At 42.2% G+C, this 18,264-nt stretch overlaps 1 protein-coding gene across 1 annotated transcript in view; it reads left to right on the top strand.

The window, feature by feature from the left end:
- The first annotated feature begins 284 nt into the window (after positions 1–284).
- slco3a1 (solute carrier organic anion transporter family, member 3A1) overlaps positions 285–18,264 on the top strand; it is a 43,569-nt gene continuing 25,589 nt past the window's right edge. Inside the window, exons 1-2 of the mRNA XM_037767463.1 lie at positions 285–762; positions 7,896–8,352. Of these exons, the coding sequence (XP_037623391.1) occupies positions 601–762; positions 7,896–8,352 (619 nt within the window). The 5' untranslated portion in view covers positions 285–600. The remainder of the gene's footprint in view (positions 763–7,895; positions 8,353–18,264) is intronic.

The following is an 18,264-nucleotide window of genomic DNA, read 5'->3' as shown; positions in this document are numbered from 1 at the left end:
TAGACACACATGAAACCCCACTGCAGGACCATGCTGTAGTGATTTTGTTCAAGTCACGGTGCAGCAAGTTGAGCAGACTTGTGATGCTGCTGCTACACAACACAGCGCCTCTAGGGCCGAGCACGCTGCTGACAGACAGACAGAGGAGGAGAGAGTAGTGGAGAGAGAGAGGAGGAGGAGGAGGAGGAGGAGGTGCAGTGAGAGACTGACTGAGCAGTCATTGCGCGTGAAGGACCATGACAGTCCGGAGCGGCGGCAGGAGTTAGAAGAAGAGGAAGAAGAAAAGAAAACACACCGCGACGACGGAGAAACATGCGATTTGACAGAGATTTACTCTTTACACTTGTGCCTTCTTCGCCACCAACACCTTCAGGGAGTTCACATGTTCCTGCGTGTCGACGACGAGGCGATGTTTAGTAGACGCAGACTCACACCGGCGGAGTTTGGGTTGGTTGGACGTGTGTTGTGTTTTCTAGCTTTTGTTGTTGTGTGCATGAGGAGATTTTGAAGCAGGAGAGAAACAGCCACCAGTCTGCAGTCATCCTCTTCCTCCTGCTGCTGTGTGTGTTTCGGGGTAAAGTAAAAAAAAGGGGTGCCAGGATGCAGGTGAAGAAGCAGCGGGACTCGGAGCAGAGTGGTGGAGACATGCTGGAGGGAGACGTCCTCCTGCGGAAAAACTCCTCGTGCTTCTCCAATATCAAGATATTCCTGATCTCGGAGTGCGCCCTCATGCTGGCTCAGGGCACCGTGGGAGCATACCTGGTGAGTGCAACACACACGAGCTGAGCTAACTGAGATCCTGCTACCTACTGCACGTCACACTTTGTGTTTTAGTTAGGCTATCTGGTATCTTCTGGGGCTTTTTTTTTTTGCATTTGTGGGTTTCCTTGCTGCTGCATGCTTTTTGGACTAAATAACCACGTATTAGCTAGAGCAAATGACAGGACACACAGCAACACAGTGGAGTATGCAACCCTGCAGGGCAGATTGCATGCAACTGTTTGTTATAGTTGTGAGAGAATATAGTGCCATGATGTGTAATGTATCACAATTCAAGCAGCATGCTGCATTAACTAAAGTTTGACCTTAAAGATCTGCTTAATAGTGATAAGGATAGTCTTATCATGTTTAGGAATTCAATAATTGGCTAATTTTACTCCAAATGTCATTAACAAATGACAGGACACACAGCAACACAGTGGAGTATGCAACCCTGCAGGGCAGATTGCATGCAACTGTTTGTTATAGTTGTGAGAGAATATATAGTGCTGCTTGTGTGTGCCATGATGTGTAATGTATCACAATTCAAGCTGCATGCTGCATTAACTAAAGTTTGACCTTAAAGATCTGCTTAATAGTGATAAGGATAGTCTTATCATGTTTAGGAATTCAATAATTGGCTAATTTTACTCCAAATGTCATCAACAAATGACAGGACACACAGCAACACAGTGGAGTATGCAACCCTGCAGGGCAGATTGCATGCAACTGTTTGTTATAGTTGTGAGAGAATATATAGTGCTGCTTGTGTGTGCCATGATGTGTAATGTATCACAATTCAAGCTGCATGCTGCATTAACTAAAGTTTGACCTTAAAGATCTGCTTAATACTGATAAGGATAGTCTTATCATGTTTAGGAATTCAATAATTGGCTAATTTTACTCCAAATGTCATTAACAAATGACAGGACACACAGTGCCTGCAGGGCAGATTGCATGCTGCTCAACTGTTTGTTATAGTTGTGAGAGAATATGTAGTGCTGCTTGTGTGCCATGATGTGTAATTTATCTTCAGTGTATCACAACCCTTTTTTTTTTTATCATCCATTAACTAAAGTTTGACCGTATCTTATCATGTTTAGGAAAGCAATACTTGGCTAATTTAACCCCAAATGCATTTGTTGGTTTCCTTGCTGCTGCTTGCTTTGGACTAAATACCACGTATAGCTAGAGCAAATGACAGGACACACAGCACAGTGCCTGCAGGGCAGATTGCATGCTGCTGCTCAACTGTTTGTTATAGTTGTGAGAAAATATATAGTGCTGCTTGTGTGCCATGATGTGTAATTTATCTTTAATGTATCACAACCCTTTTTTTTTATCATGCATTAACTAAAGTTTGACCTTAAAGCTCTGCGTAGCACTGATAAGGATAGTATTATCATGTTTGGGAAAGCAATAATTGGCTAATTTTACCCCCAAATGTCATTCAAGGTCAAGGACCTCCCCCCCCCCCCCCCCCATCCCTCTTACTTCCTGTCTTTTTTAGTTCAGTTTCACTATTAATCACACTGATAACAAATCAGGGTATGACAAATAAGGTTTTAATATATAATCTCTCCTTAAAAAAATGTGTATTTTTTATGATGCAATAAAAAAACATCTAAACACAGAAAAAAATCTGAACACTAATATAGATTTTGTGGGACAAAAGCTCCCCCGAAGTGCTCCGAAATCCTCCTCAAAGCGTCCCAGAGGAGCCCCCACAGCCTCAGGTAACCACTGTGAACATTTAGTTTTCACATTAGCTATGTTTATTCTCCCAAGAATCGCACCCATTTTTCCTTCAGCTCGCTCGCAATTAATAGACTAAAAAAACCCCTGAATGCCTTGGCCATATTTGGAGTGGAACATCTTATCTCCTCTGTTAGTGGACCTGCTGAGCATCAAGCATCCCGCTGCTGAGAGCGGCGACAGCACGGCGGTGCAACTCACAGTCAGTTAAGGATGATTTCCTAAAGAGGACTTCCTCTTTTATTTCTGATAAAACAGGAATTACAGCTGTTCTGCTTTTTTTTTTTTTTTTGCATTAGTTTTGGACACCTGTTCAAACAGTTTGAACAAGAAACCAGGTGAGGTTTGGACTCATTATAAAACACATGATGCTTTCTGGCCTACTTCTGTTCGTCAACACAGCAGGGGAATTTACATGGAGCTTTATTTACATACTGTAGTTGGGACATTAGGTAACTGGTCTGGTGACAATCTGGTGAACTGGTGCCGACCTACATGAGCTACTGTGGTGTCTCTGATTGGATGATGGGACTTAAGAGTGTTTGCTGGCAGTGAAGGGGACAAAAACTCAACTATCATGGCCCCCTTTGCTTTCTGTGAGCTGCTTACTGTACAAGACACTTAGCGGGACGCTGGCTGTCCTGATTTAGCAGCCTGACTGCAAATGAACACACAGGCGACCTGCACAGGCTGATACCACAAAAAGATCATTGTTCCCTGATTCATTTTGGGTTTTTCTCAGTTCTCTACTGAGAAATTCACTTTGCTATTTTTACAGTTTCTGTGTAAGTGATACTGATTTAATGGCCCCTCGTGATTAACGGTTTACTCCTGAAGTAAATCATTTCATGAATGATTCTTTTCAGCAGTCGGTGACTTGGGTCTAATGGATATTAGGGCTTCTAACAGCTATTTTCATTAATCTGCCAATTCTTTTTGATTTATCATTTTGTCTATAAATGTCAAGAAAGTAGGGGGGAAATCAATCAAACTAATCGTTTCAACTGAAGTGGACATAGATTTTTCGTCGTAGTCGCAGAATGTATAACACAATTCAATCCCTTTTATTTAAAGCCTATACATTGCTGGACTGAAATCATTATGGCGTTATAAAACCATATACTTGAATAGTTGTATGTAGAGCAGAAAAGATTAGTCAAACGACAGAAAACTAATCTGCATCTATTTTGATATTGATTATTTGTCTCTGTCAACGTTATCTGGTTTCAACGTGGGCTCTTTTCACTGATTTCTGACATGACAAAATCATGCATCACTAATGAAATCGTTGGTTGGAGGGCCCAAGTTGTTCATCAATCAACCTGAGTTAGAGGTTTACTGATCTGATCCCAGAACCATCATGTGATTGATACGTTGATTTCGTGTACACAATTTACTTCCAAGCTGTCTCATTTTACCCAATAACAAAGCTACAGGGTCCAGATGTATTGTAACTTCATCAGATTTTAATAGCAGGAGTTGATAGTATATATTAAGCCCTGGGAAGCTCTATTTGTGACTTGTGTGTATGCAGCACCTGAGGCTCTGAACACCTCCCTGATAAGAACCAATTCTGACACTTCAGAGCTTGAGCTGCGAAGTGCAACTAGCACCTGAACCTGAACTGTGTTCGTCTCAGCTGAGCAAACCTGTCAGACTGTGATCGCACTGAATCAGCTGAGCGTTGGAAGGAGGGGAGAAGCCCGAGTTGTTTAACACAACATCATTGTCAATTTTAAAACCATATTACACATCAGTATTAATAGCTCTGTTTCAATAGAGCACATGCGTTTGTTCACATATTACTTTGAGTCATTTAATTAACTCATTAAGTTTATGCTGAGTTGTCAAATAATTCAGGTTAAAATACACACATAAATCAAAACATACATCACCCAGGTAATTTATTGTTGCTGTCTCAGCCTCGGGCCTTTTGCATTAAATAGGACGCAGGTGTAGTCATTAACATTGAGTACCTAACGTCAGGGGCCCTCGAGAGGGTGGTAAAAGTTTAAAAAAGTGACGAGTTCTTTTTAAATACAGTGGTTAGTGTTAAGGATTGATAAATAGGCAGTTTATTCAATATCTACTATTCTGTATGTGAGGCATTTTTTTAGACCTGCACGATATGAGGAAAATCTGCACTGTGTATGTATATGTAATGTGCGGTATCATTGTTCTATATTGCGATGGCGATATGACATTGAAGTGTGCATATTAGCTATACTTATGTCAGCCTGGTTGTCTTTAAATTCAGAACTGGATTACAGTTGAATATTTTAAATATAACTAGGCTAAATATTGGGTTAGTATCGGGTTTTGGTATCCATCCCCAGATAAAATATGTTTTCTTAATCATTGCGTTTTAGGCATTCTTATGCGATGTGTTTATCCCACATGTTCATATCGCGATGACGATGAAAATGCGATTTATCGGTCAGCACTAGCATTTTTCCAGCACACACATGCATGAACTAAAAAAAAAAAATGTAAACTTAAGGATGGAAGATAAAGGAAAAAATATAAAAATACACTGTATGCACATGGCTAACACTATACATGTAGCTTATTTTAGACACTAGTAAAATAACTCTTTTAAAATAGCTTCATGAGAGCAGTTAAAGTACCTTTAGCTAACCGTCAGTCAACCTTCAGTAGGTTACACCTCATAAAGCTCAATGCAAATGATCCTAAAGAGCCGAGGCTTCACTTATAAACAGCTGCTGTGCCTTCACAAATAGCACCATTTCAGCACTTTCACGTCAGTGTGCTAAACCTTAATGTGCTGAACTGAATGTCAGCATTTAGCTGCTTTTTTGGCTGCTTGCTGAGACCCCGTCTGTAGATCCTGAAAAAAAAAAGTCTGTAGAAGAAGAAGTCGGGATTCCTCGCGCTCAGACAAGACTGTGTTTGGTGATGAGGTGTCGCACAACATGACGAGGTTTGTTTTGTTGCCGTGCAACAGATATAAACATTTCCATAGTTTGAGTTGTTTCTGGAGAAAATGTGGCCGTGACCACTGACCAGTATGCAATCCACTCGATTTTTCCTCTATAATTTATTCTGGGTGTAATCCTCCTGGAAGGCTGCCTGGTTAAGTCAGAGTGGAAGTGCATAAACATGTTGAACCTGGAGACGAGGGCTTAACTCATCCAGAGTGTTTCCACTGCTCAGAAGCCTTCAGTCACTGGGATGGGATGTGATTGGATTGGATGATGTCTCCGCTCGCTCTGCTATACTTTTGTTGCAGTGTCACTGTCTGTGTGGAGCTAAAGCTAGAGTGCCAACAGGTTGTTGGGGCCTGGCATCGTTTCTGAGAGCCGGATGATCAGATCCCGGCCGTGCGGAGCCAGCCAGGCGTAAATGCAGCCCGTCCAGTGTGTTCGCATTTAGAGCCACCCGAGGGGCAGGGACGTCATGACTCATCCTGAACTTTTCTGTCCACTCAACGTCACCAAAAGGACTCCGGCACGAAGCGCTCCCAACAATCATCCTCCCCATGCTTTGATGTGTAGTGAAGGAGTCACTGCAGCTGTGTTCAGAGCAGCTGCAAGAACGACCTGCTGTCATTTCTGCTTCACAGAAGTCACAGAGGACGACTTCTTTTTTTCTTTTTTTTTCAACCATAATGACAAAGCAAGCAGGCTGTCCAATGTTTGTTCTAGTTGACAATGACATCTCGTCATTTACTGGCCTACTGTGCGTTAGATATTGTCCCAAAGGGGACAGAGAACGGTGATTTTTCCAACAGAAGGAAGTTACTTAATATGTCGCAAAGTATGATGCTTAATGTCAAAGTAAAGGTCAAATGTAAGTGTAGTCGCGTGAAGAAGAAGAGTGCTTTTGATCAGTCGCCACCACATTTTGGCCTCCTGGAGCCTCAAAGGTCATTTCCTTGTTTAAACACAATCTAATCCAGATCAACTGTGTACATTAAATTAGCATATTTGAACATTCAAATGGAAACATTTTCCAACAGCAAAACCACAAGTTGATTCATCAGGCAGTGACGTCTCTTTTTTCAGAAAGGGATGTTTGTGTTGGCAGGATGCTTTTTTCTTTTTTTCGTCGAGCTCAGTCCAAACTGTTTAACGGAGGAGCCAGTGGGGAAATGGAAAAATTGTGATGCCCTTTCAAGGGCAGTTTGGGACAGATCTGAAAATAGCTACCATAACTGTTTAAATGTGACACTGGGGTTTACATGGCACAGACTAAATGTTCCCACACATCACTAGCAAACACAGCCCTGCTCTGCTTCACAGCAGATTCACTGTTAAGTCTTTGAAATATGATGATGAACTTAACAAAGTTCCCGTACTCGCTCGCGCACTGAAAATAAACATTGTCTTTCATTATTTAAACTGTGACAGCTACAGTTAACAAACAAAACTGGGCTAAACAGCCATTTTGCTGTGTTTGCTTCAGTTGGGAGTTTGCTGGTCGGCTCCAGCTCTCGTGTGGATGACAGCTGGTGAAAGAGAGAGGAGCTTGTGATGAGCTGTTCTCGCTGAAGCTAAATGTTGCTGTGCCCGGCTAATCAGAAACAGAGGCCTGTTTCCAGGGAGGAGCCACGGTGTGGAACATCTGAACGGCTTGTTAGTCAGGATATTCCACTGGAAAGATGATGAATATATGCACGGTTTCTCCAAGAATATAAGCATCATTTCCACCTGGTATTAATATGTGATCTGTATCTGGATAATGACATCGGATCCACAGGTTTTCGCATTCACACCTGGCTGAGTTCTGATCAGATGCGAACTGGCAAATGTGATGGCGTTCCAATCACAATGGTGTATTTACACCTGGCATTAACATACTTTTTTTTTCATGGGGTTCAAATGCTTATGATACTTTACATTGATAAATGAATTTTCTTTTTCAGTTGGTGACATTAGATTCAAGGGGTGTAAATCACAAGTTTCATCACGATACGATATTCCATTGATTCTTTGGACAACGATACGATATGTTTGCTGATATCACAAAGTCTGCCGCGATACGATTTCGATTTGATTCAATTCAGGGGCCTGCGACCGAGACAATATCATATTTAACACAAATGATTACATTTATATCAACTCACAAAATGCAACTAAAATATGATTTGACAATTTTTTTACCGGGCTCTTCCAGACACAAAATGAAAAACAATCTATTGTTATCAATAAACAGAATAGATATAAAGTGGGCATTTCAAAATAAAGGCATTCTGTATCTTAAAGCTGAAGATATGTATCAGTATTTTCACTTTGCATAAATGATATTGGATCATTGATCGTTGAATCGCCTGTTAGATTCCCACATCCTTGGTTTTGTATTTCTTCATTCAGCATCATTCCCATGAACCCCTGTTTGATTTTGTGTCCTGTTGTTCTCAGGTGAGCGTGCTGACCACCCTGGAGCGGCGGTTCAACCTGCAAAGTGCTGACGTGGGAGTGATCGCCAGCAGCTTCGAGATAGGCAACCTGGCTCTGATTCTGTTTGTCAGCTACTTTGGGGCTAAAGCACATCGGCCCCGTCTGATCGGCTGCGGGGGCATTGTCATGGCGCTCGGCGCCCTCCTCTCTGCTCTACCTGAGTTTCTAACTAATCCGTACGAGATAAGGGTTATGTCGAGGACTGTTGAGGGTCGGGACATTTGCTCCAACACCAGCAGCGCGGACGTTCAGAAGGGTGAGGACGTCCTGTGCGATAACAGGGCCAACACCAACATGATGTACCTGCTGCTGATCGGAGCCCAGGTCCTGCTGGGGATCGGAGCCACGCCGGTGCAGCCCCTGGGGGTGTCCTACATCGACGATCATGTGAAGAAGAAAGACTCGTCACTCTATATAGGTGAGCCACATTCATAAAAATGTGTGAATAAACTGTCCTGATTATACCTAATGTGTCGGAAAAAAAGGTAAATATCAAAGACAAATAGCCAAAGGAAGGTTTGAGAATTAAATTGCAGTTCAAGATAAACAGTGTTCAAAGAAACAGATGATTATCACTCTGGAAATTTAAAACCTATTTGCTGCAGCACACTGATTTCCCAAGGCAACTAAAACTGGTACAGCGGAAAGACAGCCACGAACGTGTTTGTTCATCAGGTGCAATGTGTTTACTCACTTTGAGTCAACACAGTATATTATACGTGTGCTCTTCTGCTGCACACCTTTGTTCCAAGCGCAGGCCTCCTGTTCACGTGAGTGCCAGGTGAGCACATCTCGGAGCTTTTTTTAATCTCCATCACAGCCGTTTCAGTGGCAAAGAGGCCAGATGGGGGTTAAACATCTCAGCTTCGCTCAAATCCTCTCTCAAAGGCGAGATGCTGCTGATGTGGCTTCTTTGAGGTTTGAAGGTGCATTCAAAGTGCTTTCTGTGCAAAGTTCTGAATGCACAATGGCTGTTTAGGGATATGTATTTGCTGGGATATGTATATTTTTGCCATTTCAGTATGCAGAAGGCAGCTTTAATGCTTGGCTCATTAAGCCGTGGAGGATTTTCACTTCTGTAGCTTTTTCTGCGGATCCATACATGTCAGATATTTTACAAGAACAACCCCCACAGTGAAGTATGTTACAGTGTGAGAGTGGTGTCAGTCTTCTCATGTAGCTTTTGGCAAGAAATGGAATAAGCGTTTTAAAATGTCAAAGTAGTGAAAACAGTAATGATCACAGGCTTAACGTTCCTGCATGGTAAACCTTCTATTTTGTTAAGTCATAAGAGCGGAGAAGTTTGCTGCGAAACCACAGCCACAAATCCATGTAATAATATGTCTCCTTGTTTTGACGTGGACCTGCCTGTTTGTTGTCCAGCCTGCCACATCGGCCTTTGATGGAGTGGATGAGATGTGTCTGCATGGTGTGTGCTGTTTGTTATCAGCGTTGAGCAGAGACAATGAGAGCCTGAATGGAGGATGAGTTCAGGCTGGCACTCACCCCCTTTTCTGATGCATTCACACAGCAACATGCTGTGTGGCTGCCTTTTGTCACTCAAATACAGATGTGACCTGCGAAACAAAGGCAGCAGTGTGCTCTGTAATCTCAAGCCCAAAGCTGATTTTTCTTAATTGCTGTTCATTGTGTTTATTTGTCCCGAACATGAGCTGTTTTTACACCAAAAAAAAAGCACCTCGAGCTTTGTTTGAAACAATAAAATAGCCTGAAAAAGTGCCATAAAAGGCTTTGACATTTTGGCACCACCGTGGCGGCCGGTATAAGCAGTTTACGGTGGGAAGTGGACTGCAAGTGATTGAAGTTTGGCAGGCGTGAGGGAGGCGAGATTTGGTTCTGTCCTCCTCTGATAAGCTGCAAGGAGAGTTGGAGAAAAAAAAACAAGCGGTGAGCAGCGAAGAACAATGTGGTATTGAGTCGCGCTCAGCTGATCGTCCTAATCCTTCTGCTGCAGGCATGTCATGTGCCCCCAGCTGCATGAATGGAGGAGATTGTCTGCAATTCTGTGAGATTTCCTTTCACATACTGATAATGTATTTGGATTATTCATCAGTTTACGTCAACAAGTTGTCGTTGTTGCAGCAGCAATAGGAAGTTTTGTTTCGAAACACTTTGTCATGGTCAAATATTTGCATATTTCCTGTAGGTTTTTTGCAGAAGTTTTGTGTAGTTTGGCTTCAATCTTATATTACATTTTTAATTCCCTATAAATACACCTGGGAATAAGTCTCACAACATCATGTGATTATCTTATTTAAAATAAGATAAATGTAGCTTTATTGCGAGAACACAGACGGGGAATAAATCCATCATCATCATGGGCGTGTTGTTTTGTCTGTGCAGACAGGTAGTCCTGAAGGTTCGAAGGGGAATTTTCGGAATGGTTTGAGAAATTATAGAGGAAAACACCTTCTGACAGCTGCAGACAGATGTGCTGTACATCCTCTAGGCTCTCATTTTCATACTCCCAGATTACAAGTGTGTATCTACATGCGGTCTGGCACGTAGAGTCTTTCACAGCTTTACATAAGTGTTGAAACTTTTTCACACACTCAAGAGTATTCACTTTAATTCCTTAATGTGAATACTGTGATGGTTCACTTTAATTCTTTAATTCACTTTAATTATCTGATATCACATAATTTTAAGTTCAGCGCAAGGTGAAGAACATCATGATTAAACCCCTGATTCATGATACATGACACCAAGTGTAATTGAAACTGCTATTTTTCCCCACCGCAACTGTTGCCTGCTTGCTGTCAGTGCACATTTTCGCCGGCTGATGTGTTATTGTTAAAATTAGAGCCTAAGCCAAATGGCCAGGTGGAAAGTGTGTGTGTGTGTGTGTGTGTGTGTGTGCCTTCGGCGGAGGCAAACCCCGCCCTTTAAGAGTATGGCGGCGTGGCAGGGAGAGCAGAGCCGAGAGGCCTGGAGAAGAGCCATAATTACAGAGCGAGGCAGGAATGCCAACCAGCCAGCCATGAGGTGGGTCTGAGTGGGCCGGGCCGCACATGCATACCACACAGGCCTGTGAAAAACAACTCCTCCAGAGGCTCCGGCTGCCTGCTTTTACTGTGTATACTGCAGCAGACACGGCTTACTGCTGTTTAAACAGCTGTAAAACACACTCCAGCAAAGTCGACTCTTTAGAGAGCTTTTTGCCTCCGTCTGGTTAAGATGTGTTCACTGTCATTGTTTTTAGGGAGCTTGTGCTGCTACGTGCTACTTGTTCCTCCTTAAAGGAAGTAGTTCAGTGTTCCTAAGAAACCGGTTTGAATGCCATCACCAAGTACAGTCAAACATAAACACATGAGTTTTATGGCATCGTGTTGTTTTGGTTTGCTTGCCGAGTCTAGACGTAGGCACTCGTCCCTGGCCAAAGGAAATAAATATGATTGGACAGATTGCGTCAACAGGATCTCTATTCCCACTGCTCTATGACCTTTCACTATCCACTGCTAATTCTGGCTCTTCCCACAGGACCCCTACATAAATATACTGTACAGGACACACAGACTCCACCCCGATGCCTCTCCAGGTTTCAGAAGCACTTAAAACAGCCTGAGATTTCTTCATGAAACTATAATGTACAGAATGTAGTGCCTGTGGTTCAGCACATATAGCCTATGGGTGGGGGACTGAAAGGATGGCATTAATTCATTCATTAGTGTCATGCCTTTTTATGCAAAATCCCACAGATTTGGACATGTGGACGTCGCTTGTTGCATTATAAACATAAGAAATGCATGAGAATGAGGCTTAAAAGTGCAATTTTCTAATGCAGCTTTATTTTACTGGCAAAAGTGACACAGTTTTGCTGAAGATGTTATGCAATTTAGACTTTAATCTTCTTTTTTGTATTGGTCTGCTAAAGCATTGATACTGTGAGTAACATGTCCTGTGCTCAGTACAGCCATGTTAGCAGCCCTGGAAGACTGCACGTGTACGCACTGTGGTGTTTTTAAGCTAAATACTAACATCAGCATGCTAACAAGCTCATAATGACGACACTAACATGCTGATATTTAGCAAGTCATTTGTACCATCTTAGTTTAGCGAGTTAACATGCTCTAAGATTTGATAATTAGTGCTAAACAATGTTGTTGAGCCTCCATGTCTCCAGTCGGAAAATGTCAAACAAATTAGCTCATTTTAAGGTGTAGCCTATTTGCATAAACTAGTAACGTCCCTCAGCAGCCGTTTACACAACACAAAAAATAGCCACTGGCTTTGAACAACACACATTAGCTTTTTAACGAACGTCTCCTTCTTTTCTACAAATAAAGACACGTCTTGTGTTGCACTTTGGCTCGCTGGACGAGCTACCAAACAAACATCCACAGGGGAAAAAAAGGTGTGTGGCTAATGTCAGTTTGGCTTGCTAGTCAGCTGTGGCACGTTGAACAACTCAAAAACATGGCGAATGTCAACGTCGGTTAGTATAGATGCAAAATGTTATGATCCTTATCTTCTTTAATGCCATGGTAAGTGTTAACAAAAGCTGTCTTTGACTTGTAACCATGGAGGTATTATAAAGAGAACTGGATACAGCGTCGGGAGGCGGGCTACCGTTCATGCTCGGTGTCGCATGAAGCAAAAAAAGGGGCTCATTCACATGAACGGAGGAAGGGAAATAACTGGATTCGGCTATTAGTGCATTTTACAACTTTTAGGAGCTAATGATTTAAACAAGGGCTATTCAAGTGTTCGTGCTGGGAAGTTGATTTACCTAAAAAAAAAACGTCTCTTTCCTAATATAAGTCTATGGGGAAAAGTCTTTTTGGGCACAATGGCATCACGTGATAAACACGGAAGTTGTAATACCGCCGTTGGGCTACTACCAAAATTTGCTTCAAAGCCCGACGCTCTTCCTGGGGGCTTGGCATACGGCAAAAGTTTTCGAACTTTATTTCCGGGGTATTCGGCCCACTGAATATGAGCACTAGTGTTTCTCCTGCTCACAAGTTCCCGATCGGCCAATAGACTTTACATTGTGATTTTTAAATCGCTTTCTTCGGCTCGAGAAAAGTTGTACAAATATAAAACCTCCGTGGATCCAAAAATCTTAAGATTCATTATTGACATTGTTTGCAGTTTGAGGTGTCCTGTCAACAGTTTTACAGACGTCTCTTTTACAATGGTGGTCTATGGGGAAAACGTGTTTTGGGCCTTAGGGGGATTTTTCGTTGCAATACCGCGAGTGGCCACTGGAGAAAATTGGAAACAAGGCTGACCGGCGCTACCTTCTCCAGATCTTAGTATACATGAATCAGAGGCTTAAATGCTAAAGGAGCATTTATGATATTTCCCCAAAGAACTTTTTTCTTCATTTTAATAATAAATAGATATTAACAGTAGGATTTAAAAAACACTTTCACATGACTTTTGACTGCAAATAGGGGATGACTATTTGGGATTTCAGTGTACTTAGTGCGCCAATGTCAGACAGCAGTCACAGTTTGCAGCAGCACAACAGCCGAGAGTATGAAATGCTCTCTCTGTCTCCGTCTCTCTCAGCCAAACTACCAAACTAGGAATGACAGACTAGCTGTGGGGAAACACAAAGGTCCTTTTTTCCCCGTTGTGGCCTGAGACAAGATAACTGCCTCTACCTGGAGAGCAAAAGCATAAAAAAATTGCCTGTCATATCTCTGTACTTTGCTGCCAACCACTGGTTTGTATTTTATTTTCAGGCCTTTAGCTCTGTCTTTCACCACAGCTACTGTGTATTTATTTATTTTTTACATATTCCAGCAATTTTCCGATGGTATATTTCATCATTTTGTGTTCACTTCGGCTCTGCAGGGATAAATTTAGCTTCAGGTTTGTTCGGAAAAACCGATTGCAGTCGTCGCAGTGACAAAGGTCTCAGAGGGATCCTCGAGAGACTTGTCAACATTCCTGCTAAAATGCTCCGACTCCAAACAGTTGCTGCAGCAGGGCGTTTATATAAGCTACTTAAACTCGGCGCATGTTAATGTCATCTTGAAGGATTAGATTCTAAATGGGTTTTTCCGTCCCCTCCATAAGCCTGCATGCTGAGTTTGCCTAGCAACACCAGTTTGTTTTATCACAAGATGATAAACGGTGTCGCATTAAACGTTCATCAGACAGCCGCTGCTCCTCTGCATCACTGTAATGAACTGCGTGGGCTTGTCTTTCCGCCATGTGTGACGGGACGCCCGACAGTCTGCTGTGCTACGAGTTGAATGACCGGGAGACGTGCGTTCTGCCGCAGGCCCCGGACGCAGCGGCCGCCCCCCTGCTCGGTTACCTCGCGGTTGGTCCTGGAGGATAGAGAGGGCACTGAACACGAGATTATCTTGTATCCAACTGGTCAACAACATGCTGCCGCTGTCTCGAAGCTAATCAGTAATTATCCCCAAATGCTCTGAGTATCATGTAAAGGAGTCAGAAAGGAGCGGAGCTGAGCAGAGGGAGACACTTCACAGTGCTCCTGTTTTGGTAAAGTCATTGTGATTGATTAGTGGCTGTCCAGAATTAAAGATTCATTAAATCTGAGCAGAGTAAAGTCATTTGATTTGAATCTGCTGTCCCTCCTTTGAATCTACTGAGGTCAGTTCTGCCTGGAAAGGAGGCAAAACATACAGAGCAAATATGTCCGCTGTTTAATAATTTTCATCAGCAGCGGCTGTTTGCAGATGACGTGAGCTGATTGAAGACCTGTTTGTTTAGATGTCCTGATATGAATCGGATGGGGCGGGTGTTGAAGGGTGTGGACTATTAACATTCCCACATTTCTGCTGTGCGTCAGGCCGTGTAGTAGTAGCCTCATAAGGACTCGTCATCTGCTGGCTGCTCGTCTGAAGTGAATTACCTCCCCCAGCCAATCTGCTGTTTTTGTGGGATAGTATTGCACTGACACCGTAATTATGCCAGTGTGTATGTTTTGCTACAGTCTGTACAGTCCTGTCTGTCGAACGTCTGGCTGGTCAGATCGGATAAACATCCAAAGGTTTCACTAAATCCCTCGTTTGTTTTTGTTTTTGACAGCTTGCGCACAAAAGAGGGAAGCAGCTTAACATATGTGAACCTATTTACATATGAACTGTTCCATGAAGGGAAATGTACAGTAGTAGGGGGGGGGGGGATATGGGCAAAATTTTGTATCACGAGATATTTAATTTTATATTACGGTAACGGTATGTATCATGATACAGTAATTGTTCTGTAAATTCAATTAAGAAATGGTTTAAATACTGTACTTCATCACATTTAATTATTTTCTTTTATTTGGAGCTTCCAGCTGACTCACATGAGACGACACAAGTTCAAAACAAAAGACTCAAAACAGGTTCCTGAGGACAATCATTTCACGTGTTACAGATTTTAAGGTGAAAATAAATACCAGTCGGACTTCAGTTTTGTATTTTAGAGTATAGCAAAAGAAAAAAGACTTGACTTTTCCTGCAGGATTTTCTCATCGGTAATTTAAAAAAACTGACAAAACAAAAAGTTCAGTGTGCAAATGTCTGGTAATCATGTAACCAGGGCTGGTTAAGAGGCCTCCTCCTGCTCTGTATTTACAACTTCACTTCCTCCTCAGTGTCTGCCCAAAATGTTGCCTTGCGAGGCAGCTGGGTTCGGGATATCGCGAGATCACGTGAGAATCACTAGATCATGCAAGAATTGCTACCACAGTGGAAACGGTATTGCCAAATCTCTACCGGTGGACCAATTTCTACAGCATATACCGTCATATCGTCCAACCCTATACAATAGTAGAACTAAGAAGTTAGCCCCGGGGTAGCGTGGATAACTTTTTAGGCTTGGAATTGAGGCTGTCAAAGTTAACGTGATATTAGATTTTTATGTTGTAGTGGGCTCAGTTTTAAAGCTTGAGTGAAGATACTGGCATCATATGAAATTAGGAAACCTAAGGAAACTGTTGGTACCAACCATACTAGCTCGTCGCAAAGGAGCCTAAATAATGCTCCAAAGTCATTACCATTTTCTGACCTCAAGATATGTGAATGAAAATGGGTTCTATGGGTACCCACGAGTCTCCCCTTTACAGACATGCCCACTTCATGATAATCACATGCAGTTTGGGGCAAGTCATAGTCAAGTCAGCACACTGACACACTGACAGATGTTGTTGCCTGCTGGGTTTGAGCTTGTCATGTTATGATGTGAGGGTTTCTGGACACTCATTGTCACTGTCATTGTTTTGTGTTGTTACTTGATTTCCAAATAATAAATATATACATACATTTGCATAAAGCAGCATATTTGCCCACTGCCATATTCATAAGAGTATTAAATACTGGACAAATCTCCCTTTGAGGTACATTTTGAACAGATAAAAAATGTGAATTATTTGCGATTAATCATAATTGATTATGGACAATCACGTGATCAATCGCGATTAAATATCTTAATCAATTGACAGCCCTACTTGAAATAAGTATTTTATTTTTGTGAACTTTGAAATTGGACTAATTTAAGAGCAGAAATCTGGACTAAAATATCTTTGTGAAACTGGCCTCAGCATGGCACATCTGGAGACCCGTTACAGATCATTTTTAAAGTTCCACTGATGAGGGGCCAACTCTTCAGGCCTGGTGAACCTTTCATCCCTCAGCTGGACCATGAGGGAACGGAGAAAGTGTCAGTTTGGAGGCCAGTAAATAGGTCAGACCTCTGCAGGAAATGGATCAGTGTTGGATAACAGATATGAAACCCTCGGGCCGTCTCACCAGCGCCTGCAGAGCCGTATGTTGAAGCTCCTTGCTATTGCCACGAGCATGTTTCCTTTTTTTTTTTTTTTCTCCTAACACATCGCCATCAGTGGAGCCGACGCTCAGCAGCAAGGTGCCCCATGTGGCATCCTGCTGCATTGTGGCTAGTATTTGTGGCACCTTTTCCCTCTCCATCATGAATCCCCGTGGCCTCAGTAAACCTCGCCATGCCACCATGCAGCCGTCTCGAGGCAATCTGGGTCAGGCTCTGTCACTGCTGATTAAAAAGGGGATTTTTTTTTTGTCATCCACGGGGGGGTGGAGCGTTGGGATAAGAGGTGGGTGGAGACAGATCATAAACACAGCATCATCAGCAAGCCGTTGCCACAGAAACGGCTTGTTGTTATGCTGTTTTTTTACTATTGGATTGAGATGCTCAGTCCTGATGTGGAGGATGCAGCTGTCATTCTGCTCCGTCTGATCTTCAAACCACACAGGGTTTAAAAACGGCTGCCGGTCAGCTCCCGTCCTGGACTCGCCATACTGCTCTGAAAAATGAGCAGTTTTAAGTGTACGGCAAGACCTGACCTTGGACAAGGACTTTGCTCAGGAAATACTGATTCACGCTGCGCTCGTGGTTTTACCACAAATCCCAAGCCTCATTGATTGAGTGGTGTGTAAGTGGTTGCTCTCTGGGCTCCTAGGATTACTCAGAAGCATGTTCAGCACTTAATCCCCATATCACTGATGGCAGAGAGTGAGGGATAACAGTGCCTAATTAAATGGACTCTGATCAATAGGTGGGCAGTAATTATAATTAACCATTTGATTGAGTCAACTGTTATGTGTAGATTCTGCTGCATTTAATACCAGTTGAGTTAAACAGTTTTTCCTGACAAAATACAGCTGATATCAAAACCTCAAACTGTAAATCAAACAGGCTGAATTTTTTTGTCGTGTGATATGAATGCTCAGTTTTAGATTGATGGCTCTGTGGAGCTCAGTGATCATTTTTACAACATTATTTATCAAGTTTTATTGGAATCATATTGTGTTTTAAAACTCCAAAGTAAGATCCAAACATGGGATCTTTTTGCTTTACATGTGTGGAGAGTTTAGTCTGATCTACTGTCCTTGGGTTTCACATGCTGGTTTCCATTCAGGATCGGATTCACTAAGCTTCACAGTTTTTTTTTTATTAGCCAAGATCAATGCACCAACAGGTAGAAGACCTCCTATTTTTAGCTGACTGTCATCTTCACCTATTGAAATGATAACCATCAGCTGTAGCTGATTATCGATAATACCGTAAATAACTCGCCAAAAAGGTAAAAATGAAACTCTCGGCTGATGTTAATTTGCTCTCTTTAAGCTGGTATTTGTATCCAGGATCATTTGTTAGACATAGAATCACCTCTCTTCAAGTCTTTACACATAGGGGGTGTTTTTCTTTCTTGCAATTAATTTGCACGTCAATATATTTTTTAAAAGTATTGTTTTGTCATGAGTACTTTCACATAGAACGTTATTATTATTATTATTATTATTATTATTATTATTATTATTATTATTATTATTATTATATTACGTGGCGAAGAAGCTATGTA

The sequence above is a fragment of the Sebastes umbrosus genome, chromosome 4 (assembly GCF_015220745.1).
Source record: "Sebastes umbrosus isolate fSebUmb1 chromosome 4, fSebUmb1.pri, whole genome shotgun sequence".
In the NCBI taxonomy this organism is placed as follows: domain Eukaryota; kingdom Metazoa; phylum Chordata; class Actinopteri; order Perciformes; family Sebastidae; genus Sebastes; species Sebastes umbrosus.
This window is presented reverse-complemented; position numbering and strand designations above follow the sequence as displayed.